This window comes from Phyllobates terribilis, unplaced genomic scaffold (genome assembly GCF_046119375.1).
Source record: "Phyllobates terribilis strain yellow unplaced genomic scaffold, ASM4611937v1 Scaffold_7__3_contigs__length_470593459, whole genome shotgun sequence".
Lineage (NCBI taxonomy): Eukaryota > Metazoa > Chordata > Amphibia > Anura > Dendrobatidae > Phyllobates > Phyllobates terribilis.
Window position 1 is genome coordinate 377566753 of NW_027362767.1, and position 26161 is coordinate 377592913.

Genomic DNA, 26161 nt, shown 5'->3' on the forward strand with positions numbered 1-26161 from the left:
ATGTTTTAATTAGCAGCATCAAAGCTCCGCCCTCGCCGACATCACAACATTACTCTCCCCGCCCTTTCACTTGTCAATCATTATAAGAACGCCCATAGCCACGCCTTCCCATTGTGACGATTGCGTATCCAGCTTCGCTGATTGGTTGACAACATTCTACCCTCGCAGCTAGCAATTTCTCTATGACAAGTCTTAGCGGCACTCACATTGACCCCACCCACTTTAGCAGCTTAGTTTTGATTCTGATTGGCTGCTTTATCTGTCAACCGTATCGCTTCTTTATCGTGATTGGATACTTGTTTAATTCATGCTTCCGTTTCCGATCTATAGTCGCTTTGCAATAACAATACAGTGTAGACAGCGGGGGCTGTCCTGGAGACGTGAGCAACAATGGAGGCCGCCTCCCGGCATGTTATTATCGGTGGAGAGCTGTAACGGCTCACTGTCTGCAGGCGCAGAATATATAGGGGTGATACGTATGGAGCGGATACTTCTAGGTGTGACACATGACCAGTGATGACCGGGTGCAGCCCCCGCAGGAACAAGTAGAGGGCAATCCTGGATCCTGCCGATCAGAGTGTGGACCATAGAGGAGTGGCTGCAGCCCCCAGGTGAGAGCAAGGGGCATGGGCAACTATTGGGGGGGCTATGCTTATGAAATTGGGGCTGTAAATATTTGGTAGGGAATTCTGCGATTTGTAGTCCTACAGGGATCGTCCTCTGTTTTTTCCAGGTGGACTACAACTCCCAGCATGTCTTTTTTTGTGTGGGATTTAAACTTGTGGCTTGTTAGCTGTTTATAGAACTACAACTCCCAGCATGCTCTTTTTGTGGGGGGGCTTTAACCTTTTGGCTTGTTAGATGTTGTAGATGTACAACTCCCTGCATGCTTTTTTGTTAGTAGGGATTTAAACTTGTGGCTTGTTATCTGTTGCAGAACTACAAATCCCAGCATGTTTTTTTTTTAGCAGGGATTTTTTTTTTTTAAATGCTGTTTTTGAATTGCATTGCATGCTGGGAGTTGTAGTTTTGCAATGCCTGGATCTCTTACATGTTATAGATCCTATTCTTCAGGGCAAGCAGATCAAACCCGCATTTAAAGGGATAAGGATTTGATATGTTTATATTAGGGGATTGCTATTTTTACAGTTGCCGACTCCATCCTTTCTCGCAGCGCTGGGGCAACGCAGGCCACGCGGTCAAAGATCATAATGCAAATGACTGGGGCGACATTTCGATCTGCAAAGTACAGGTTCTAAAAAAAAAAAAAAAAATATCCAACTGATTCCAGTATCTTAAAACTTGCCTGTTCTGTTACTTTGCAGATCATGATGTCGCCCCATTCACTTACATTATGACTCACTCATAACGATCTGTTACCAAAGTTGCTGTGTAGCCTCAGCCTAAGGCCGGGGTCACACTGGCGTCTATTCTCTCATGCGAGTGAGCCCTTATGGCGGAGCTTTTTTTTTAATCAAATTGAGGCTATCCTGTCTGCAAAATTAGCTAGGATTTGTACTCCTTTGGTGGCTCTTTTTTTTTTTTTTTTTTTTTAACGTTAATGCGTGTAATTTGGGCTAAAAATAATTTTTGTAACTGGGTTTCATTACAAATGTTGCACTGTTTGCCTTCTACAGCCTCTCTGTTGCATTAACTATTTTTGAGTTAACTGAGTATCCATCAGTGAGCTCATTTAGATTGAGTGATGGGAGCGTTTGCAACTGTTTTCTTTTCCTCTGAGTTCCTCTCGGCATATGATGACCACATCAAAGTTGAATGCGCAGGGGAACAAGAAGCCTGTAAAAGACACAGTGTAAATATTTTTTAATGAAAGCCAATTGCAAAAAAATAATTTTTAGTCCCCAATGCACTCATTTAAGAAAAAAAATCCCCAAAAGTGACGACCCCCTTTTTACACTGCCTTTATTGACATATGTAGATTCTGGAACTAATTGTTCTCCATAATCGAATCAAGATATTCTTTGAATACGTGTCCCAATGATTTTCATGGGAAAATGCTCTATTATGCTTTTTTTTTTTTTTTTTTTTTTTTTTTTTTTTTTTAAATTTCCCTCCCTCTTCCCCGACGTGTTTTTTTTTTTCTACCTTTTGGATTCTTGAGACATTTTTGCCTGTATAAAAAAATTTAAACTGTGACCGATGGATGAAATAGAAGCAGAAAAACATCCCGTACGCTAAACAAACCATGTGAAACCGCACCAAGAATTTGGATCTTGCTTTATGCATTTTTTGCATGGATTTTTTTTCAAGGCTCCTGCAAACATCCACAAAAGGGTTTTCCAGGTTTTGGCACAAAAGTCTGCACTTACTCTATATGATTGCAGACTTCTGAATCCTACAGTGCGTGAACTGCACAGTGTCAGGATTCTTCAGCAAAAGTGACCACACATGTGATTTTCAGACTCCTGGCCACATTCCAACTAGACGTGCGCAGACTTGCTTAATTCGCTTATATTGAGCAAAGCCGCACACGTCTAGTCGGAATGTGGCCGGGAGTATGCATATCATATAGTTGCTTTCGCATGAGCGCTCGCTCTTGTCACCAGAATCCTGACAGCGTGCGGATCAAATGTTTTGAGGATTCGCATAGAATGACTGCAGACTTTCATCACAAACCTGGACAACCCCTTTAAGGATCCAGTCTTTTCTCCCATTTACACATAGGAATTATCGTCACAAGCCCTGCAGACACTTGTAGGTTTTTCCTAGCAGCAAAGAGGTTATTAAATAATAATCCACCAAGACGCCGATTAAAGGGGAAGGCATGGGGATTAATCCGCAGGTTGCGGCAGGCATTCCTTTATCCTCTGGGCAATCTGTTATGGGTCTTTGTGCAGAGTACGTGAAGGTTCGTCAGAGGACAGATTACCGGCATTAATTGTCAGTGCATGAGTCACTATAGGAATCCAGTAAGTGTATGAGGCATGTACGGAGGCTTGCCGTGCTGGCAGATGGAGCGAGGTGCGGCCATGGTGGGATGGCTCTGATCTCTGCTGGAGATTATCACAGTTGGTGGCGTATAATGGAGAAAGAGGTCAGCAGCTGTTATAATCCACGCAGAGCTCTTCATTGTTTGGATCTAGGGAAAATGTCACTATGATCAGCACAGCACTAGGAGTAAAATGACGCGCCCCCTGGGCCTGTGCTGCTGCTGCTGTGCAGGGGGAATACCCGGAGCCGGATCGCTGGGGGTTGTAGTTCTCCGTGGCGGTGACCCGGTCCGTGCCCAGGGTGGTCAAACCAGTGGCAGTCTAAATGTTGTAATAAGTGTCCGACTACGCCACCCGTGGATTGCGGTCAGTGGGGACCGCCGCTGCGCTGCAGACCGCTGAGGCTGATGTTGGTTGCGCAGCCGAGTATGGGATAACTCCCCACGGGAGGAGTATTGCCTCAGGGCAGCTAATGTGAGAGATGATGGGAGTGATGGTGTGAGCGTCCCAGTACTAATGGTGCTGGTGCGGCAAGGAATCACAGAGACGTGTGGTGCAGTTCAGGGTCTTTACTGATGGTACAAGGCAGACCCTCCCGGGAGTACTGGCTAGTATAAGGGGCCTGGTCAGTCTGCGAGCAAGCAGGAGTCCCCCTGGCCAGGTGGAGTTGTAGGCCTCCCCGTTTATCTGCACTCTTCCTGGCTACCTTGCTGTCAGCGGTTACAAGTAGCCCACGTCCCTGAGTATACCGTGTGGTGCTCACCCGTATGGCTGGTGACTTGGGGCCTTCTGTTAGCCTCCGGTCCTGGATGGCGGCGCTGGTCCCTTCTTTGTGACTGAGCCTCCGGGCTTCTATGGCCAGAGGACCTGGAATCCCCTGCCGGCTGGTTTCTGCTGCTGGGTTTATATCAGTCCCCACAGCCTCGGACTCCTGTGTCCGGTTTTAGTGTCTTCGTCCAGGGCGAGCTCTGCTCAGCTCCAGCCCCTGGACTTCAGCTACTGCTCCTCCAGAGCTCCTGATCTCACTTTCCCTCTCCAGACTCTGACTCTGTCTGCAGCTTCACTCACTAATCCCGCCCCAGACCCAGTTTATAAGGGCAGATTCCTCCCCTCCCAGGTCTGGGTGGGCCGTGTTGCATGTTTAGGGCTCCTGACCAGAGAAACCTCCCACTTGCTCTCAGACATAATATCTCTATTACTGTGGCAACCAGACCCCTGGGGTGTCACATTCCCCCCTAGTAAATTTTAGTACTCCGGGACTAAACACATTTTTAAAGAAACATAAATACAAGGTATAACAATAATAAGACAACATATTTACAAGAAGCTTTAGTCTGTAGAGGTCACGGCGTTTCCGTGACCGGGTGTCCATATCACCCAAGGTGAAGTTTTAAGGGAAGTAGGGGACCTGTCCAAAGCAAACCCCTTGCGTTGTCCTTGGGCGTGGCTGCAAGGCTGGAGCTAGCTACTTTGGGCCGCAAGTAGGCCACGCCAGACAGGTTTTCTCTTCCGCGGCCGTCTTCACAAGAGGCACCAAGGTGCAACTATCTACAAAATTGTTCCGGTTATCCAGCGTCCATAACCTGTTAGTCCATAAAAATCTGCAGGGTAACTGAGAAACATAATTAGTAACAGGCAACAAACATAAACCATAAACATTTTTCAATAAACAGTCAACTTTACAGTGCATTGGTTTAGATTCTCCAGCGAGCGGGCATCTGACCTCTAGTGACCCTAGTGGACCTACGGAGCTCACTAACTGGTCCTGCACTACAGGGTATAGGAGGTGTTATGGGTAAGCTGGGCAGCTGTCTGCGCACTCTTTGGCTCACTAGGGGCACGGCAGGCTCACTACTAGCAGAGGGTTGATCCTCCTGTACTGCTGGTGTGGACTCTTCTGCCTCTTGGGCCGGCTGCTCTTCCAGCTCTACCGGTTCCTCTGTAGGCACTTGCGGGGCTGGCTGGAGAAAGGTGAGGACGGGTACCACGACAGCGCCGTTTACTTGTGTCCAAGACCGGGGGAAGTCTCCGAGTACGGTACTGATCATTTCTCCCCTTTCCTCTGCGGGTTGAGGGTTTTCTTGATCATCTTCAGGGCTTTGCAGCTGCTCGGGACACTTCTTCAGGTGGTCTCTGGAGACAATGGCTGTGGTTTCTCCTCCATCCTTACTGATTACGCAGATTTTTGGGTTCTCATGGCTTGATGGCAATACGGTGTACGGGTCCTTCTCCCACTGGTCGTCCAACTTGTGGAGCCGCCTCTTCCTCTTCAAGACCTGCTCTCCAGGTACCAGGGCAACAGCGGGAGCATACTGGTTATAAGCCTTCTCTTGCCTTTCTCTAGCTTGAGACAGACTTCGCTCGACGCTCTCCTGTACTTTCCGATACTGCTGCTGCCGTTCTGTATCCCAGTCTGCCTCTGGCGAGGTGTCCTCAGGTGTCAGGACTCCCATATCCAGGTCAATAGGCAGCTTACCAGGTCTTGCTCTCATTAGGTAAGCCGGGGTACAGTTGGTGGAACCTACAGGGATGTGGTTATACAGGTCCACCAGATTGGGCAGTTTCTCAGGCCACAGACTGCGTTCTTCCAGGGGCAATGTTTTTAGCAGATCTATCACCACCTGGTTCATCTTCTCGCAGAGTCCATTGGTTTGAGGGTGATAGGGCGTTGTTCTTATCTTCTTGCAGCCATACAGGTTGCAGAACTCCTGGAAGACCTCCGCTTCGAAGGCTGGTCCTTGGTCTGTCAGCACTTGGTCCGGGTACCCGTGTGGACGGCAGAAGTGCTGCTGGAAGGCTCTAGCTGCTGTTTGAGCCGTTAAGTCCTTGACCGGGACCACCACCAGGAACCGGGAGTAATGATCTACGATTGTGAGGGCGTAGACATACCCAGATCTGCTTGGAGCCAGTTTCACATGGTCCAGGGCTACCAGTTCCAGTGGCTGTCTGGTGATGATGGGCTGCAGGGGAGTCTTCTGGCTGGCTCGGTCTTTTCTTCTCAGGTGGCACGGGCCACAGTCTCTGCACCACCTCTCGATGGCTCCTCTCATGCCTACCCAGTAGAACCGTTCACGCAACAAGAACTCCAGCTTCTTCCATCCGAAATGCCCTGCTCCGTTGTGGTATGCCTCCAGAACCATAGCCGCGTCTCGTCTTGGGACCACTACCTGCCAGGTCAACTCATGTGTTCGAGAGTTAACCATTCTCCGGCACAGCTTCTCCCTGTAGAGGAACAGCTTACTTTTCTCCTTCCACAGTTGCTTGGTCTCCTCCGGAGCATCTGGGTCAAGACGGGCATCGGCCTGGGTCAGCATTTCCTTCACCAAATGGACTGCGGGATCACTGTCTTGCGTCTCCGCCCAGTTGTAGTGGGGCAAGGGATTGAACGTCACGGAGCGCCTGTCCTTCACACGGTGGGAATACAGGGTAATCCCATGACGGTGGAACGCAGGGAGCTCAACTTCTTCCAGATCTTCTGGATCTTCCCCTACGTCTGGTAAGTTCGGCATTCTAGACAGGGCATCCGCGTTGGCATTTGAGCGTCCTGCCCGGTATTTGATGGTGAATTCAAAGTTGGACAGGCGGGCCATCCATCTCTGTTCCAGAGCACCGAGCCTTGCAGTGTCCAGGTGTGTCAACGGGTTGTTATCCGTGTACACGGTGAATTTGGAGGAGGCAAGGTAATGCTTGAAACGTTCGGTCACTGCCCACACTACTGCCAGGAACTCCAGCTTGAATGAGCTATAATTCTCAGGGTTCCTCTCCGTGGGCCGTAGCTTTCGGCTGGCGTAAGCGATTACCCGTTCTTTCCCTTGCTGGATCTGGGACAGTACGGCTCCTAGCCCGATGTTGCTTGCGTCCGTGTGGAGGATAAAGGGCTGGCTGTAGTCTGGATATGCCAGGATTTCATCCCCCGTGAGGGCCATCTTCAGCTGGCAAAAGGACTCCTCTTCCAGCTTTTCCCACCTGAAGGGCGGCTTCTGGTTTTAGGTCAGTCTCGGAAAGCCAATCAGGAGGTCCTGCATAGGGGCTGCCATTTTGGTGAAACCGGGAATGAATCTTCGGTAGTAGCCTACCAACCCGAGGAACTGCCGCACTTCCTTTATGCTGGAGGGTCTTGGCCAGTCCTTAATTACGGTGATCTTATCAGGGTCGGGAGCCACTCCGTCAGCACTCACCACGTGTCCCAGGTACTGCACCTTTGGTTTCAGGAGGTGACACTTGGAGGGTTTCACCTTTAGGCCGTAGTTTGCCAGAGCTTCGAACACTTCTGCCAGGTGTTTCAGGTGGTCCTCGTAGGTCTCGGAGTAGACGATGACATCGTCCAGGTATAACAGGACCGTCTCGAAGTTTCGGTGTCCCAGACAGCATTCCATCAACCGTTGGAAGGTTCCTGGTGCGTTGCAGAGCCCGAATGGCATACAGTTAAATTCGCTGAGACCCATCGGGGTGGTGAATGCGGTCTTCTCCCGGTCCGCCTCTGCTACAGGAACCTGCCAGTACCCGCTAGTGAGATCCAAAGTAGAGAAGAAGTTAGCAGATTTTAATGCAGCTAAGGACTCTTCTATCCTTGGTAACGGGTACGCATCTTTGTGTGTGATACGGTTGACCTTCCTGTAGTCTACACACATTCTCATGGTGTTGTCTTTCTTTTTCACTAAGACTAGTGGAGCTGCCCAGGGGCTACAGCTGTCCCTGATTACCCCAGCCTCCTTCATGTCTCTAAGCATCCCTTTGGCGTGTTGGTAGTGTGCTGGGGGTACGGGTCGGTATCTCTCCTTTATGGGAGGATGGTCTCCTGTGGGGATGTGGTGTTCTACCCCCTTTACTCGCCTGAAGTCTAGCGGGTGTTTACTAAACACTCTCTCGTACTCTCGAACCACCCGATAGACTCCCTGTTTCTGGTGTGAGGGAGTGGAGTCAGTACCCAAATGCAGTTGCTGACACCAGTCCTCCATTGGTTTCTTAGAGCCGTTACCTTCCTCTGGTTGAGATGGAGGCAAGGGTTCCACGGCCTGTACAGAGTTCTGGTTGATGGTGAACAATTTGGCTAGCGTGGCATACCGGGGCAGGTGTACTTCTCTCTCCCCGATATTTATGATGCGAATGGGCACCCTCCCATGGCGTACATCGACCACCCCCCGTGCCGTCAAAATGGTGGGCCTACTGTCTGAGTAGACGGGTTCTACCATTGCTTGGTAGTCTCTACCTCTTAGACCAATAGCTGCCCGGCACCAAATCATCATCTCACTTTTTGGGGGCATGGCAATAGGGAACGGGTCACACATTCTCACGCTACCTATCTCACCACCAGATAGTTCCACCTGTTGCCGCTTCATCAGTGCCCGGATCTCTTTTTGGAGCACACGCTGCTGGCCGGAACTGGCGTTCTTGGCAACCTGCTGTAAAATGAGAATCACCTCTGCAAGACAATTTTCAATCACATTAGTTCCCAAGGTTATTCTAGGGTGACTCTCATGACGGTCTATGTCCACTATAATCAGTCCTTGTGCCGCCAGTTCGACTTTACCGATCTTAATGGTCACCTCTTTGAATCCCACCTGCGGCACGGGCTGACCATTGCTGGCGATGATACTCAGGTCGTCATCTGGGTAGCGGGTTATGTCCGAGTCATTCTAGTACTGTTTAAAGAGCACGTACGGGATGGTGGTCACCTGTGACCCAGTGTCTAGTAGGGCACTCATAGGAATGCCATCCAGTACCACAGGCAAGATTGGACGTCCCCCTACGTATTTATCACGCCAGTTTGATGGGCCTGATGGTCTTATGCCTGGGGGTTGGCCCTCTACCCCAGGTTGTGCCCGTTTAAATGACAGTACCTTGCCACATGTCCGGGTTGATTGCAGCGGCGGCAGATGGGTCGTCCGTCCTCGTATCTGTCGCTGGGTCTTCCTCTGGCCGGTGGGGTCCTCCTCAGTCGGCGCCACGGGACGTCCTCCGGTCCGGATGCCAGCTAGATCTTTCCTGGAGAAGAGACCTGTAAAGACTGCACAGTTCTGGTTAGCGCGGCAACGCTCTTAGTCAGCTCGTGGACCTGATGGTGCAGGTCTGTAGCCGGGTCACTGTTTAAAGCCTGCGCATCAGCTCCCACAGGCCCTGCAGACAAGGGCGCCGTCTCCTGGTGGTAAGTGATAGCAGGGCGCCTGTGGGTCACAGCGCCACCTGGTGCCGGTTCTCGGAGCACCCGGATGGCTCTGTCCTTGAACTGTGCAAAGTCCAAGTCAGGGTCCTGTAAGGCCATTGCCCGCAACTGGGTTCGGTGGGCATTGCACAGTAGACCCTCAATAAATTGTTCAGTCAACAGCTTATCTTCATTTCCCACGCTGTCAGGGTCTGCCTGCTTAATGGCTCTCAGGGCCTCTTGTAGGTTTAGAGCATAGTCTCTTATACTTTCGTGTGCCCGCTGTTTACACCCGTAAAATCTGAGCTTTATTTCGGCTGAGGTGCGGGTATCAAATGTGTCTTTCAGCCGGGCTAGTATTTCTCTGACAGTCCTCTTCCTCCCAGGTGGCCAGGACTTTACCTCCCTTTGGGCTGCCCCGATTAATTGGGCCACCAGGATGCTCACTTTTTGCTCTTCTGTGAGGGGGTACACCTGGAAGAGGCTATCCAGTCTTTCTCTAAAGTCATTTAGAGTATGTGACTCCCCTGAGTACTGGGGTAGCCAGGTTGCTCCCGGGATATAGGGCATGGTGAATGGCATGACTGCTGCAGCGATTGCGCTGGCGGTGGCTGTGGCAGTGGAGCTCCCCTCGGTATCCGGCATCCTCCTCCCCCCTAGTGGACCGTGGCCTACCTTGCGATGCTCTTCTTCCGTAGGCCGCGGCTCCGCAGTCGATCGTCGGGGTTGAGGACCTGGCGTCGCACTCCGATGACGTCAGCGTCGCTCTTCCTCCCTTCCAGGACCTTGCGCAGCGTCACTGTGTGGGGCGGAGCTTCGGATCCCGCGCGCTTTCGGCGTCCACGCCCCTCTTCTTCCTGCTCGGCGTCCCAAAGATGGCGTTCGATGGCGGGAAGCAGCTGCGGATAGCGGGAAGAAGGCAGAAGACGGCGGGAAACGGTCCAAGATGGCGTCTAATGGCGGGAAACGACTCCGGACGGCGGGAAACTTCACCACAGGTAAGTTCAAAAATCTTTTTCAGGCACGTAGTACCCGGTGGTTGCGGGCACGAAATCCTGCCGACTACGCCAAAGTTGACACGCCTCCTGGGCCTGTGCTGCTGCTGCTGTGCAGGGGGAATACCCGGAGCCGGATCGCTGGGGGTTGTAGTTCTCCGTGGCGGTGACCCGGTCCGTGCCCAGGGTGGTCAAACCAGTGGCAGTCTAAATGTTGTAATAAGTGTCCGACTACGCCACCCTTGGATTGCGGTCAGTGGGGACCGCCGCTGCGCTGCCGACCGCTGAGGCTGATGTTGGTTGCGCAGCCGAGTATGGGATAACTCCCCACGGGAGGAGTATTGCCTCAGGGCAGCTAATGTGAGAGATGATGGGAGTGATGGTGTGAGCGTCCCAGTACTAATGGTGCTGGTGCGGCAAGGAATCACAGAGACGTGTGGTGCAGTTCAGGGTCTTTACTGATGGTACAAGGCAGACCCTCCCGGGAGTACTGGCTAGTATAAGGGGCCTGGTCAGTCTGCGAGCAAGCAGGAGTCCCCCTGGCCAGGTGGAGTTGTAGGCCTCCCCGTTTATCTGCACTCTTCCTGGCTACCTTGCTGTCAGCGGTTACAAGTAGCCCACGTCCCTGAGTATACCGTGTGGTGCTCACCCGTATGGCTGGTGACTTGGGGCCTTCTGTTAGCCTCCGGTCCTGGATGGCGGCGCTGGTCCCTTCTTTGTGACTGAGCCTCCGGGCTTCTATGGCCAGAGGACCTGGAATCCCCTGCCGGCTGGTTTCTGCTGCTGGGTGTATATCAGTCCCCACAGCCTCGGACTCCTGTGTCCGGTTTTAGTGTCTTCGTCCAGGGCGAGCTCTGCTCAGCTCCAGCCCCTGGACTTCAGCTACTGCTCCTCCAGAGCTCCTGATCTCACTTTCCCTCTCCAGACTCTGACTCTGTCTGCAGCTTCACTCACTAATCCCGCCCCAGACCCAGTTTATAAGGGCAGATTCCTCCCCTCCCAGGTCTGGGCGGACCGTGTTGCATGTTTAGGGCTCCTGACCAGAGAAACCTCCCACTTGCTCTCAGACATAATATCTCTATTACTGTGGCAACCAGACCCCTGGGGTGTCACAAAAACACCTTAATGGTCCCTCTCATGGGCCCGGATCAGGGTTTGTGCCCTCAGACCCTTCATATTTTAGTATTTGATCACATGGGTATGAATGTATCCGAGCAGTGGTGGGATAGGGAATTAGCTGCTGATCACTGGGATCACAGATCTGGAGAATGGAGTGGTCCTGTGCGCGCTCAACCATTAGTCCATTGCACTCCAGAGTCCAGTTCTCTTGGTCAATGGGATCCCAGCTATCTCTTCTGTGGAAAGATAATAGCTTTCATTTTTGGTACAACTCTTTTTAAAAGGAATCTACCGGCACAGAATGACTGTTCAAACCAAGCACAGGTGCTGGGTGCACCCTTGGTGTGGCCGAGCAGTTCAGTGCACCTTCCACCTACTTGTTTTCCATCTGTCTTTGCCTCTTCTTCCTATATTAATAGCTCACTCAGGCGTTCCAGGTGTCAGAGATGGATGGAAAACAAGTAGGTGAGAAGGTGCACTGAATTGAATTGCTTTGTCACACCCAAGTGTGCACCGAGCGCCTGTTCTTGGTTTGAACAGTAATTTTAAAGGGGAATTTCCAAAATTGAAATTTATGCTTTATCCATAGGATCCCAATACCAAAAACATGATTCTGCAGAGTCCCGTCTTGTATGGAGTGGAGTTGTGGATACTTAACCTCTTCATTGCTTATTGTATGAGAAAATAGAGTGCTGTGATCCGCTATTTCCTGCAGTCCATAAGTCAAGCATGTGCACTTCCATTCTACTCAAGATGGGGATCTGCAGAGCCTCGTTTTCAAAGTCCAAAGTGCTATGTAATCAAAGAGCGGCATGATGTAGGGCCAGAAATCCTGATTCCATCAATGTTTCTTACTGGGCTGTGTTTTGTTGTTTCAATAAAATCAGTGTTTTTTATCAGCAGGATATTATCACTACAGGACTAGAGGTCTCATGCGTCCTAGTTCAACCCCTTTCCCACCACTGATTAGCAGCTTTCTGTCAATATACAGTTTACACAGAAAGTGTCCAATCAGTGGTGTGGGCGGAGTTACACATAGAAAGCAGCTAATCAGTGGTGTGGGCGGGGTTACACATAGAAAGCAGCTAATCAGTGGTGTGGGCGGAGTTACACAGGGCTCAGCATTGCAGCAGAGCTAGAGCTCTGCAGCAGAGAAAACTGTGATGGCATCACAACTGCTGCACCCTGGAATCAAGGTCTCTGCCCCTACATCATGCTGCTGTCAGATCCCTATAAGAGCAGGACTAAAGTAACAGTGCAGGTAAATAAAGGCGCCATGTGGAAGCCGAGAGATCGGAATATTCACAGAAGTCAGTAACTAAGCGTCTGTAGTGTATTATTGCCCACATGTGTTATCTGGAAATAATAGGAGGTTGGATTGTCCCTTTAATCTTACAGTAACATAACTGATTTCCTCCTCCTGGTCATGAGATCTCCCTCCATTCCTCCACGTCTGACTCATCTTTCTCTGGAGTCCTGTGATGTTTCCACAGTGGGCCGGAGGGGGGACGTCTGTCTGCAGCATGAGACCCGGTGTCAGGAGTTTAGCCATGTGAAATCCTCACAGCACCAAACACTGGCAGATAAATCGCTTAACTAACACTTTTTGTCTCTGGACACGTCACCGTTAATTCTCAGAGCTGCTTATTCCCGGGACCATAATGGGAGAGAAGGATCCGGACACCTAATGCATCTGGAATGTGGGACCTGGCACACAAAGCTGGCGGAGGCCATGCAGGAAAAACACCCGCTGCTCCAATCACAAGGCCATTTTGGTATATGTGGTATCTTCTATGGACCCATTTCATTTTTTTTTTCTGTTTATTCCCTCTTTTGATTTTGGCTCCTTTTTCGAGATCAACAGAGCTTCCAGCTCCTGTCTCATATTATTATTATTATTATTATTATTATTATTATTATTATTATTATTATTATTATTTTTTTTGTGTGTATACAGCTGCTGTGCTGACTTACAGGGTTCCTAATGGCAAACAACTGTGTAGTTGCATCGTAAAAGGTTAACATTTAGTATAAAACATACAGTTGTCGTTACATATCTTCTATATGTTAGAACTCTCTATATCGGCGATCAAAGCAGTGTTTTTTTTCCAAATTTATTGCCATGTTACTACCTGACTGCGGGATCAGGTTGGTTACTACCTGACTGCGGGATCAGGTTGGTTACTACCTGACTGCGGGATCGTCACGCCAGGTGTGGGAAGGACTTAGTGCTACACAAAGGGAAGAGGGAAAGGGAGCCCAGACTCTAGGGAAAGGGGGAAGTGGAGACCTCCTAGTCTGGTCTAGTGTCATCCTGTATCCCCTAACGTCTCTATATTGGCTCCTCGCCAGTCGCCGCACACATGCCTCGCCCTGACTTTTCCCTGGCTTATGGCTAAGCCTAGGGAAGGGAGGAGAAGAGCACTAGTCGATCTCCACTAAACTCTATAGACAACAAGGGAGGACAAACAGGGGGAAATTGCTTGGCTTTAGACAAACTCCAGACAAATGCGCATTCTGCCTCAAGCTCCAGAGAGGATGAAGTACTGCTCTTGCTAAAGCCTTCACAGGTAGAAATGAATATAGCCGGCACCTCCCTCTTAGACACACCAGGTATTTATACACCCAGGCCAGAGAGCTAATTAGCCAGAGGGAGGTAGCCGCTAGGTCCTAGAGACAGGCTCTCATCTAAGAAAATGTCTGTAATGCCAAACGTAGAGATCTCCTGCAACCAACTGCAGGGCGACTGTCTGTCACCTCTGATACACCCGTCACAGGGATCAGGTTACACCCATTTGTAGTCTGTAACTATGCTGATTGATAAGCCTGTATTGGAGCTTTATACTCATATTGATCGGATACTTCAAGACAGGAGAGTTGCTTCATTTTCTTATACAAGATACATTGAATCAATGGAAAAAAAACTTTTAAAGGGACTCTGTCAGCAGGTTATTGTTATGCAATCTGAGAGCAAGCATGATGTAGGGACAGAGACCTTGATTACAGGAATGTGTCACTTACTGGGCTGTGTGTTGTTGTTTCAATACTATCAGTGTTTTATCAGCAGGAGATTATCACTAGAAGACTAGGTGTCTTGTGCCTCCAAGTCCAACTACTCTCCAACCACTGGATTGGCACATTTAGATCGGCCTGTCTAAATGCCCACTTAGGGGTTGAACCTACTGTACTCATCACTCTAGTAGTATACCAACACATTATAAGATGAGGGATACCCTTTTACGTCTGAGGGGTTACAGTTTAACATTGCCTATAGGAAGACACATGCAAAATATTTCTCCTGTGAAAAAAGACCATATCCTCTGTAAAGAATTCTTTCTACCTTTTTGGCTGTTTTTCCACAAGGAAAAAAAAAACACATTCAAGTTAGTCAGCTATAATGGAGATCTCATGTTTAGGGTCTCAATGGGGTCAGACTTGGACATCCAGGGTTGCTTCCTATTGCAGAATTGCTTGTAAGGAGCATCACCTCTAAGTCGTCTTATGACCGTTCCTTCATTGCTGTGTTGTCTTCCTAGGTGGAGATGCCTCACTGTTTTGCCTACGGCTGCACTAACCATAGTGGGAAGCTGCCCTCGGCGGTCTCCATGCACTCATTTCCCAAGGAGCTGCCTCTTGCAGAGACCTGGATCCATCACAGCCGCACCGATGTAGGCAACGTTCAGGAGTTTGTACGGGACACCTTACTGAAGAACCCTGGGCACTTTGTTCTTTGCTCAGAGCATTTTGAGGAGGACATGTTTGAGATGAACGGTGATTCTCCGCTAATTCCATCTGAACCGAACCACAAACGAACGAGACGGAAATTAAAAGCGAGTGCTGTTCCAACTCTCTTCCCGACCGGAGCTTCGAAGCTACGTAGACAAGCGGCTCAACACCTGAAGATTCATGAACGAAAGCAGGTAAAGATTGTGTCTTGTGTGTAGATCACTTGGGTCAAGATCAAGGCTTGAGTCCGACATCTCTACTTCTACGTTGGTCTCTACACAGGAGAAAAACGTTTTCCCCTTCTCTGTTGGGATGTAATGAACTGGGTTGGCTGACTGGCTCATTTCAGTAGGATACTTGTCAAATATTTAATTTAATATCTAATTATTACATTTTTTTTTCAGCTTTTGGACAATCTTCTTGAGCAACAGAAGCGTCCCAGACTAATTGAAGAACAGACGACCAGTCCGTCCACATCCCAGGATTCTGCGTCGCTAATGGTACTTGAGAACAATTCATTTGACGTCTTGTAACCCAAAATATAACTTTTAAGACCGAATTCAGACATCTGATCTGTCTATGAACCATGATGTACGGACCTGCTGCGGGTCTCCTGACCCAAACTCAACAGCCTTATGTATGCCTATGAGGCTGTCACGCTCACGTCATGAGACGGTCAGTTGCTGCATCGTGGTCCTTACTCGGACCATGATGTAGGGACGTCTGGATAATGTCTAAACCGGGACGTCTCCTCAAGACAATACACCAACAAGGCTTACGAGACAAGTTAGCATGTAATCTTTAGCCACTTAGTGCAAAATGATGCACATGTACAGTACAGACCAAAAGTTTGGACACACCTCATTTAAAGATTTTTCTGTATTTTCATGACTTTGTACAATTTTCATTCACACTGAAGGCATCAAAACTATGAATTTACACATGTGGAATTATATACTTAAAAAAGTGTGAAACAACTGAAAATATGTCTTATATTCTAGGTTCTTCAAAGTAGCCACCTTTTGCTTTGATGACTGCTTTGCACACTCTTGGCATTCTCTTGATGAGCTTCAAGAGGTAGTCACCGGAAATGGTCTTCCAACAATCTTGAAGGAGTTCCCAGAGATGCTTAGCACTTGTTGGCCCTTTTGCCTTCACTCTGCGGTCCAGCTCACCCCAAACCATCTCGATTGGGTTCAGGTCTGGTGACTGTGGAGGCCAGGTCATCTGGCATAGCACCCCATCACTCTCCTTCTTGGTCAAATAGCCCTTACACAGCCTGGAGGTGTGTTTGGGGTCATTGTCCTGTTGAAAAATAAATGATGGTCCAACTAAACGCAAACCGGATGGAATAGCATGCCGCTGCAAGATGCTGTGGTAGCCATGCTGGTTCAGTATGCCTTCAATTTTGAATAAATCCCCAACAGTGTCACCAGAAAAGCACCCTCACACCATCACACCTCCTCCTCCATGCTTCACGGTGGGAACCAGGCATGTAGAGTCCATCCGTTCACCTTTTCTGCGTCGCACAAAGACACTGTGGTTGGAACCAAAGATCTCAAATTTGGACTCATCAGACCAAAGCACAGATTTCCACTGGTCTAATGTCCATTCCTTGTGTTCTTTAGCCCAAACAAGTCTCTTCTGCTTGTTGCCTGTCCTTAGCAGTGGTTTCCTAGCAGCTATTTTACCAAGAAGGCCTGCTGCACAAAGTCTCCTCTTAACAGTTGTTGAAGAGATGTGTCTGCTGCTAGAACTTTGCGTGGCATTGACCTGGTCTCTAATCTGAGCTGCTGTTAACCTGCGATTTCTGAGGCTGGTGACTCAGATAAACTTATCCTCAGAAGCAGAGGTGACTCTTGGTCTTCGTTTCCTGGGGTGGTCCTCATGTGAGACAGTTTCTTTGTAGCGCTTGATGCATTTTTGCAACTGCACTTGGGGACACATTCAAAGTTTTCCCAATTTTTTTGGAGTGACTGACCTTCATTTCTTAAAGTAATGATGGCCACTCGTTTTTCTTTGCTTAGCTGCTTTTTTCTTGCCATAATACAAATTCTAAGTAAAGAAAAACGAGGCCTCCACAGTCACCAGACCTGAACCCAATCGAGATGGTTTGGGGTGAGCTGGACTGCAGAGTGAAGGCAAAAGGGCCAACAAGTGCTAAGCATCTCTGGGAACTCATTCAAGATTGTTGGAAGACCATTTCCGGTGACTACCTCTTGAAGCTCATCAAGAGAATGCCAAGAGTGTGCAAAGCAGTCATCAAAGCAAAAGGTGGCTACTTTGAAGAACCTAGAATATGAGACATATTTTCAGTTGTTTCACACTTTTTTGTTAAGTATATAATTCCACATGTGTTAATTCATAGTTTTGATGACTTTTAGTGTGAATGTACAATTTTCATAGTCATGAAAATACAGAAATTTCTTTAAATGAGGTGTGTCCAAACTTTTGGTCTGTACTGTACATCAGTGCTGGGGTCACCGTGTGGAGAGGGCTCGGGAGCTCCTAGGTAGCCGACATTTTTCACTAATAGCAGCCAGAGCTGAACTCCAATCGCTGCTATTAACTATTTAGATGCTGATGGATCTCTGATAGCGGCATTTAAATAGTGGTTGCCAGTGCAGGCATACGCCGGCTCCCATTGGATTCCAGTGACATAATTGCGGTGCACCAGTTGGTTACCATGGCTGAAAAATACTTGGTCTCTCTGTCTTATAATACAGGAGGAGGACACAGGACATGAACGTCCAAGAAAACTCCAACTCTGGAGAAGAAAACTGCTTCCTCTCAAGTCCCAGTTTCTGAAGGACAGATTCAGCCCTGTTCCCAGAGCATTGCAGCGAAAGGTATGCCCGCTGCCCGATATGTTTCTAGTATTCAAAGAAGAATGCGTTGGCTCTTGGTATTCTCCCAACAAAGTCAACATGACCCATTATACAGTCCTAGAATGGGTGGGCGAGGGTGTTGCCCTCAAATTGAAGTGGATCTATCATTAGATTTCACTATACAAACTGCATTATAAAAATCTTACACCAGATGAGGCAGGTGTAATTACTTTGAGAAGCCAGGATATGTTTGCTGTGCAATCCTGGTATTAAAATGATCATTTTACGAGTCCATCTATAGAGTGGAAGAGCTCATGAGTCCAGTGTATTCAGTCTCCGCCCACATAGCCTGACTGCTGCAGCTTGTACTGAGCAGTATGACATCTCAGCAGGAAGGAGGGGCACTGAGGAGCTGTCAATCAGGCAATGTGGGTGGTGATAGAATAAAACTTTTACAAAGGATTACACTGCTGTCCTAACAGTTTTTTACAGCAAGTACATTAGTCTCATGAGGTGTAATATTGATTTCATTATGTGTGCACTTTGTATTGTAAAATCTGGTGATAGAAATTTTGCTGATTATTTTTCTAAAGTTTTTGCCACCGTTTAGGATTGAACCTGATAAACGTAATCAAGTCCGATCTATTGTTATTTGTGGAGATAATGCAGGGGTGTCGGACACTGGATTTTTCCATTCTGTTTTTAGGGGTGGCTCAGTAGTATAATGCCTAATGTCAGTCAGTTTCATTGCAGCCATTTTGGTAAATTCTAAAAAGTTCTTTTTTTTTCTCATTAAAGTACACTCTGCACCCCATCTTGACTGAAAAACAAAACAAATGTAGAAATTTTTGCAAATTGATTAGAAAAGATAAACTGAAATAGCACATGGTCATAAGTATTCAGACCCTTTGCTCAGTATTGAGTAGAAGCCCCCTTTTGATCTAGTATAACCATGAGTCTTCTTGGGAATGATGTAACAAGTTTTTTACACCTGGATTTGGGGATCCTCTGCCATTCTTCCTTGCAGATCCTCTCCAGTTCCATCAGGTTGGATGGTGAATGTTGGTGGACAGCCATTTTCAGGTCTCTCCAGAGATGCTCAATTGGGTTTAGGTCAGGGCTCTGGCTGGGCCAGTCAAGAATGGTCACAGAGTTGTTCTGAAGCCATTCCTTTGTTATTTTAGCTGTGTGCTTAGGGTCATTGTCTTTTTGGAAGGTGAACCTTTGGCCAAGTCTCAGGTCCAGAGCACTCTGGAAGAGGTTTTCATCCAGGATATCTCTGCACTTGGCCGCATTCATGTTTCCTCCAATTGCAAACCAGTCATCCTGTCCCTGCAGCTGAAAAACACCCCCATAGCATGATGCTGCCACCACCATGTTTCACTGTTGGGATTGTATTGGGCAGGTGATGAGCAGTGCCTGGATTTCTCCACACGTACCGCTTAGAATTATCACCAAAAAGTTCTATCTTTGTCTCATCAGACCAGAGAATCTTATTTCTCATAGTCTGGGAGTTTTTCATGTGTTTTGAGCAAACTCTATGCGGGCTTTCATATGTCTTGCACTGAGGAGAGGCTTCGGGCCACTCTGCCATAAAGACCCGACTGGTGGAGGGCTGCAGTGATAGTTGACTTTGTGGAACTTTCTCCCATCTCCCTACTGCATCTTTGGAGCTCAGCCACAGTGATTTTGGGGTTCTTTTTTACCTCTCTCACCAAGGGTCTTCTCCCACGATTGTCAGTTTGGCTGGACGGCCAGGTCTCGGAAGACTTATGGTGGTCCCAAACTTCTTCCATTTAAGGATTATGGAGGCCACTGTGCTCTTAGGAACCTTGAATAATGCAGAAATTCTTTTGTAACCTTGGCCAGATCTGTGCCTTGCCACAATTCTGTCTCTGAGCTCCTTGGGCAGTTCCTATGAGCTCATGATTCTCATTTGGTCTGACATGCACTGTGAGCGGTGAGGTCTTATATAGACAGGTGTGTGCCTTTCCAAATCAAGTCCTATCAGTTTAATTAAACACAGCTGGACTCCAATGAAGGAGTAGAACCATCTCAAGGAGGATCACAAGGAAATGGACAGCATGTGACTTAAATATGAGTGTCTGAGCAAAGGGTCTGAATACTTATGACCATGTGATATTTCAGTTTTTCTTTTTTATTAAAATGCAAAAATTTCTACAAAGATGGGGTGCAGAGTGTACTTTAATGAGATAAAAATGAACTTTGTTTCATTGCAGCCATTTGGTAAATTCTAAAAAGAGTGAAAAATTTAAAGGGGTCTGAATACTTTCCTTACCCAGTAAGTAATGAAGCATCGCAGTATATAGAAGGGGAGCTTTGACAAAACGCTGGATTACGTTCGGAACGCGTTGCCTTTGTACCTCCTGTCTCCTTACATCATATATATTCTTTTAATGGATTTTTAATGATCAAATAAAGTTGTAATATTTTTTTTACCAGAAGCTGGAATATTTTCTTCCCTCTTTATAGAACGAGAGCTCAGGTTTAAGTTCCCTAAGGGGGGAAAAAAAAAAATCAAATCATCCCCGTTTTTTAACATTTTTTTTGCTTCGGTGTTTGTTTTTTGGCTGCAGTGCTGACATCATTTAGACAGAGCACATCAGCACTGCAGCCCATTGCTGAGCTTAGAGCTCCATGCCGTTTGGCTCAGTGATTGGCTGCAGCGGTGACGTTATGAAGACAGCGAGCGTAACTGCTGCAGCCAAACACATTGACCATGGCTGGGGAGCAGGAGTACTATCGCTGTCTTAGTTATTTTACATTACAGGAAGCGTTTGGGGTCCATTTTTTTTCTAAAAGTGGAAAACTCCTTTTAAGCTGAAGATTGTCAGAGTGAAATGCGCCTTAAAATCAGGAAATCTGCGCCTAGTGGGAGCAGATTGGTGCTCCTTTTTTAATTTTCTGCACCGTTGTTGACCGCACCCTCTCCTGCTATCCTGCCTGGTCTTCTCACTATTTATAGGGGCTCTTATAGGGGCTCACCAGTCTTGCCATTGGCTGCCTTTCTCTGCACACTATTATTCTGGTTATATGGTATGACTGCTGCACCAATGGCGCCATAGAGCGAGTGCTTGCTGTGCTAGGGACCTATAGGATGGTATAACCATGTGATGGACATATAGCTGCGGGGACCCTAATAAATGTCTGTTTCAGACTCCGGCCACTCTGAATCGGATAGCTGTTTATTTCTCGGACGAGGAGTGGGAAATGCTAGAGGAATGGCAGAGAGATCTCTACAAGAACATGATGAAAGAGAACTACGAAGCTTTGATATCACTTGGTAAGAACAACCGTTTTGTGCCGCATTTAATTTAATTTTTTTTTATTTTTTGCTCATTTGATGCTTGTCCCCATCAATATTCTATCCGTGTCATTTATTTCATCCAACCTCAGTTATATCTATACATTCCTCCCTTCATCATAGGAAGTTTCATCATGTGATCTCCAGTTTGACCACCAGTTCTGTACATGGCGCTAATGAGTAGACAGGACGTCAGCCGGTAACTTCCTGTGATCTACAGGATGAAATCCTCTCCTATCACATCCCTCCCGGCAGCACGAGCTGGTGGGCTTCTTTAACCCCTTCCTGACACATGACGTACATTTTGCCTTTCTTTGATTCAAATTCAAGGAACTGATCTTGCATCGTTACTGGCGGACGATGGCGGTGTTATACAGCCGGCATCTGCCTGTAACAAACGTAACTACCATCTCTGACAGCATTTAATGCGCACAAACTGGAGCACACGCCGTTCCACGCTCCAATCACCCCCCCCCCCCCCCCCCCCCCATGACGCAATTTGAGGCTCCGGTGGGATGCCAAGGCAGCTGGGGGTCTACTTAAGAACCTCTTGTCTGTTATGATGCTTCTGTGAGGTCCAGCCTTTGGCAACGCCGCAATACTGTGGTATTTTATTACATAGTATAAGCATAGGGACGATCGCAGGCTCAAGTCCCCTAAGGGAACTAAAAAAAGTTACAAATAAATAATATGGAAAATAAATATATAAAAAATTGAATCTACCCCCCCCCCCCCCAAGATGGCATCAATAAAAAATGTGAGCTCTTCACTAAAAAAATAAAGTCCTCCCACAGCTCCATTGACAGAAAAAATGTAAATGTTACAGGTCTCAGAAAATTGACGACATATTAGAAGTGCTCCTTCTTGTTTTACAGTGTACAATAGAAAGTTATATTGTGGTACCGTGTTAGCCAGAAAAATCGATGTAAATACTTTTATACCCAAAAATGACAAAAGTATTCTCAGAGTGATTCCTTTATTGGCTAACCAGAACAAAATATATACTCTTGTTTTACGAATTAGCAATTTTTTTATTAAATAAAATATATATATATATATATATATATATATATATATATATATACACAGTACAGACCAAAAGTTTGGACACACCTGCTCATTTAAATATTTTTCTGTATTTTCATGACTATGAAAATTGTACATTCACACTGAAGGCATCAAAACTATGAATTAACACATGTGGAATTATATACTTAACAAAAAAGTGTGAAACAATTGAAAATATGTCTTATATTCTAAGTTCTTCAAAGTAGCCACCTTTTGCTTTGATGACTGCTTTGCACACTCTTGGCATTCTCTTGATGGGCTTCAAGAGGTAGTCACCGGAGATGGTCTTCCAACAATCTTGAAGGAGTTCCCAGAGATGCTTAGCACTTGTTGGCCCTTTTGCCTTCACTCTGCGGTCCAGCTCACACCAAACCATCTCGATTGGGTTCAGGTCTGGTGACTGTGGAGGCCAGGTCATCTGGCGTAGCACCCCATCACTCTCCTTCTAGGTCAAATAGCCCTTACACAGCCTGGAGGTGTGTTTGGGGTCATTGTCATGTTGAAAAATAAGTGATGGTCAAACTAAACGCAAACCGGATTGAACAGCATGCCGCTGCAAGATGCTGTGGTAGCCATGCTGGTGCAGTATGATTTCAATTTTGAATAAGTCCCCAACAGTGTAACCAGCAAAGCACCCCCACACCATCACACCTCCTCCTCCATGCTTCACGGTGGGAACCAGGCATGTAGAGTCCATCCGTTCACCTTTTCTGCGTCGCACAAAGACAAGGAGGTTGGAACCAAAGATCTCAAATTTGGACTCATCAGACCAAAGCTCAGATTTCCACTGGTCTAATGTCCATTCCTTGTGTTCTTTAGCCCAAACAAGTCTCTTCTGCTTGTTGCCTCTGCTTAACAGTGGTTTCCTAGCAGCTATTTTACCATGAAGCCCTGCTGCACAAAGTCTCCTCTTAACAGTTGTTGAAGAGATGTGTCTGCTGCCAGAACTCTGTGTGGCATTGACCTGGTCTCTAATCTGAGCTGCTGTTAACCTGCGATTTCGGAGGCTGGTGACTCGGATAAACTTATCCTCAGAAGCAGAGGTAACTCTTGGTCTTCCTTTCCTGGGGCGGTCCTCATGTGAGCCAGTTTCTTTGTAGCGCTTGATGGTTTTTGCAACTGCACTTGGGGACATTTTCAAAGTTTTCCCAATTTTTCGCACTGACTGACCTTGATTTCTTAAAGTAATGATGGCCACTCGTTTTTATTTACTTAGAATTTGTATTATTGCAAGAAAAAAGCAGCTAACAGTCTATTCAGTAGGACTATCAGCTGTGTATCCACCAGACTTCTGCACAACACAACTGATGGTCCCAACCCCATTTATAAGGCAAAAAATCCCACTTATTAAACCTGACAGGGCACACCTGTCAGTGAAAACCATTTCCGGTGACTACCTCTTGAAGCTCATCAAGAGAATGCCAAGAGTCTGCAAAGCAGTCATCAAAGCCAAAGGTGGCTACTTTGAAGAACCTAGAATATAACACATATTTTCAGTTGTTTCACACTTTTTTGTTACGTATATAATTCCACATGTGTTAATTCATAGTTTTGATGCGTTCAGTGTGAATGTACAATTTTCATAGTCATGAAAATACAGAAAAATCTTTAAATGAGAAGGTGTGTCCAAACTTTTGGTCTGTACTATATATATATATATATATATATATATATATATATATATATATATATATATATATATATATATATATATATATATATATATATACACATACATATATATATACACATACATATATATATATATATATATATATATATATACACATACATATATATACATACATACATACATACATACATACATACATACATACATACATACATACAGTGCCTACAAGTAGTATTCAACCCCCTGCAGATTTAGCTGGTTTGATAAGATGCAAATAAGTTAGAGCCTTCAAACTGCAAACGACAGTAGGATTTATGAACAGAAGCATAAATCTTACAAACCAAAAAGTTATGTTGCTCAGTTGAATTTTATTAAATTTTAAACCTAAAAGTGTGGGTCAATTATTATATAACCCTTGTTTGCAATTACAGCTAATAATCGTCTTTTATAAGACCTGATCAGGCCGGCACAGGTCTGTGGAGTTATCTTGGCCCACTCCTCCATGCAGATCTTCTCCAAGTTATCTAGGTTCTTTGGGTGTCTCATGTGGACTTTATTCTTGAGCTCCTTCCACAAGTTTTCAATTGGGTTAAGGTCAGGAGACTGACTAGGCCACTCCAACACCTTGACTTTTTCCCTATTGAACCAGGCCTTGGTTTTCTTGGCTGTGTGCTTTGGGTCGTTGTCTTGTTGGAAGATGAAATTACGATCCATCTTAAGATCCTTGATGGAGGAGCGGAGGTTCTTGGACAAAATCTCCAGGTAGGCCGTGCTATCCATCTTCCCATGGATGCGGACCAGATGGCCAGGCCCCTTGGCTGAGAAACAGCCCCACAGCATGATGCGGCCACCACCATGCTTGACTGTAGGGATGGTATTCTTGGGGTCGTATGCAGTGCCATCCAGTCTCCAAACGTCACGTGTGTGGTTGGCACCAAAGATCTCGATCTTGGTCTCATCAGACCATAGAACCTTGAACCAGTCTGTCTCAGAGTCCTCCAAGTGATCATGAGCAAACTGTAGACGAGCCTTGACATGATGCTTTGAAAGTAAAGGTACCTTACGGGCTCGTCTGGAACGGAGACTATTGCGGTGGAGTACGTTACTTATGGTATTGACTGAAACCAATGTCCCCACTGCCATGAGATCTTCCCGGAGCTCCTTCCTTGTTGTCCTTGGGTTAGCCTTGACTCTTCGGACAAGCCTGGCCTCGGCACGGGAGGACACTTTCAAAGGCTGTCCAGGCCGTGGAAGGCTAACAGTAGTTCCATAAGCCTTCCACTTACGGATGATGCTCCCAACAATGGAGACAGGTAGGCCCAACTCCTTGGAAAGGGTTTTGTACCCCTTGCCAGCCTTGTGACCCTCCACGATCTTGTCTCTGATGGCCTTGGAATGCTCCTTTGTCTTTCCCATGTTGACCATGTCTGAGTGCTGTTCACAAGTTTGGGGAGGGTCTTAAATAGTCAGAAAAGGCTGGCAAAAGAGATCTTTAATCCACACATGTGAAGCTCATTATTCTTGGTGCCTGAACTACTTCTTAATACTTTAGGGGGACCAAACAGAATTCTTGTGGTTTGAGGGGTTGAATAATAAATGACACTCTGAATTAACTTTTAACGTTTAAAAAAAAAAAAATATTTGCTGCAGTGCATTTCCCACTTCCAGGCTGATCTACAGTCACAATGCCAAGTTAATTCCGCATGTGTACAAATGTCACAATGCCAAGTTAATTCCGCATGTGTCAACCAGCTAAATCTGCAGGGGGTTGAATACTACTTGTAGGCACTGTGTATGTGTGTGTGTGTGTATGTATGTATGTATGTATGTATGTGTATATATATATAAATATGAATGTTTTGTATCACTGATAATTTTACTGATGTGGCCACGCTGTAAAAACAGAACCCAAAAAACTATTGTGGAATTGCGTTTGTTTTTTTTTCCTCCTTGTTTTTCAATACATTAAATGGTAAAGTAAATGTTCCCATTTAAAACTACAACTCATCCCTCAATAAAGCAAACCCTCAATTATTTTCTCACTCTTGGAAGAAGTGTAGGAAAAAAACAAGCTCAAAAATGTAGGATCGCCACCATGATGACCTGCGCTAGTGGGAGGGTGTCTGGATTGATTTCTAGATCACTCGTCTCTAGTTCCCAGTATTAGGCCATGTGCACACGTTGCGTTTTTTTCACGCGGATTTGTTAACCAAACCTGATGCCGGCAGAGTGAATGAGAAACCTGAAGTGTCATGCACACGTTGCGTTTTTTTGACTTGCAGATTTGGTGCAGAAAATAATCTTCAGCCTGTCAGTTCTCTGTGCATTTTTACCAACGTTTTTCACCCACTGAATTCAATGAAAAAAAACGCAC

At 46.7% G+C, this 26161-nt stretch overlaps 1 protein-coding gene across 3 annotated transcripts in view; it reads left to right on the top strand.

Moving 5' to 3' along the window:
* The first annotated feature begins 308 nt into the window (after nucleotides 1-308).
* The window catches only part of LOC141154868 (uncharacterized), a 34470-nt gene continuing 8617 nt past the window's right edge, over nucleotides 309-26161 (top strand). For 2 of the 3 annotated variants that reach the window (XM_073641389.1, XM_073641391.1), the window contains exons 1-5: nucleotides 309-611; nucleotides 14744-15127; nucleotides 15338-15433; nucleotides 17660-17782; nucleotides 20939-21065. In XM_073641389.1, the coding sequence (XP_073497490.1) occupies nucleotides 14750-15127; nucleotides 15338-15433; nucleotides 17660-17782; nucleotides 20939-21065 (724 nt within the window). In that variant the 5' untranslated portion in view covers nucleotides 309-611; nucleotides 14744-14749. Of the gene's footprint in view, nucleotides 612-12648; nucleotides 12983-14743; nucleotides 15128-15337; nucleotides 15434-17659; nucleotides 17783-20938; nucleotides 21066-26161 lie in introns of those variants that run through there. The other variant, XM_073641390.1, reaches the window with a different exon arrangement.